This window comes from Penaeus monodon, chromosome 22, assembly GCF_015228065.2.
Source record: "Penaeus monodon isolate SGIC_2016 chromosome 22, NSTDA_Pmon_1, whole genome shotgun sequence".
Classification (NCBI taxonomy): domain Eukaryota; kingdom Metazoa; phylum Arthropoda; class Malacostraca; order Decapoda; family Penaeidae; genus Penaeus; species Penaeus monodon.
Window position 1 is genome coordinate 37,928,306 of NC_051407.1, and position 429 is coordinate 37,928,734.

Below are 429 nucleotides of genomic sequence, written 5' to 3' on the forward strand. Positions count from 1 at the left end.
AAGTAATTTTAGGGGCCGTAGGTTTTAATAAACACAGTAACAAATATTGTATGTGATTTTTAAAATTGTAAGCTATCCGTATATATGCATGAGATGTCGACTGCTTAGAATAAAAAGGAGACAGCGAATGATATACTCCGGGATGAATTGCCGGTTTTCCTTTCCTGAGACTGGACAAATTTAGAGCGATTTCAATGCATAGCCATCACTCACTTTCTCCATCTGCTGGATTCTTGAGACTTGTAAACTAAACCGTTGCTCAGAAGTGCTGGGAACAAGAACTCCTCCAAGTTATTCTGCAAGACAATAGTTGCATGATGTGATGAAAATTGAGCTAAGAGCAGTTTTTTTAATGCAATTATACCAGTCTGTCTTACTACTAAGTATTCTAACTATCCGCATACAGTATTTGGTGACATGTGAACAAGG

The 429-nt window shown here is 37.3% G+C and overlaps 1 protein-coding gene across 1 annotated transcript in view; it reads right to left on the reverse strand.

The window, feature by feature from the left end:
• The window catches only part of LOC119587617 (carbohydrate sulfotransferase 8-like), a gene marked incomplete at its 5' end in the record, with an annotated part of 13,185 nt that overhangs the window by 5,000 nt on the left and 7,756 nt on the right, over positions 1-429 (reverse strand). The window contains 1 exon segment of the mRNA XM_037936326.1: positions 214-296. Coding sequence (XP_037792254.1) covers positions 214-296 — 83 coding nt within the window.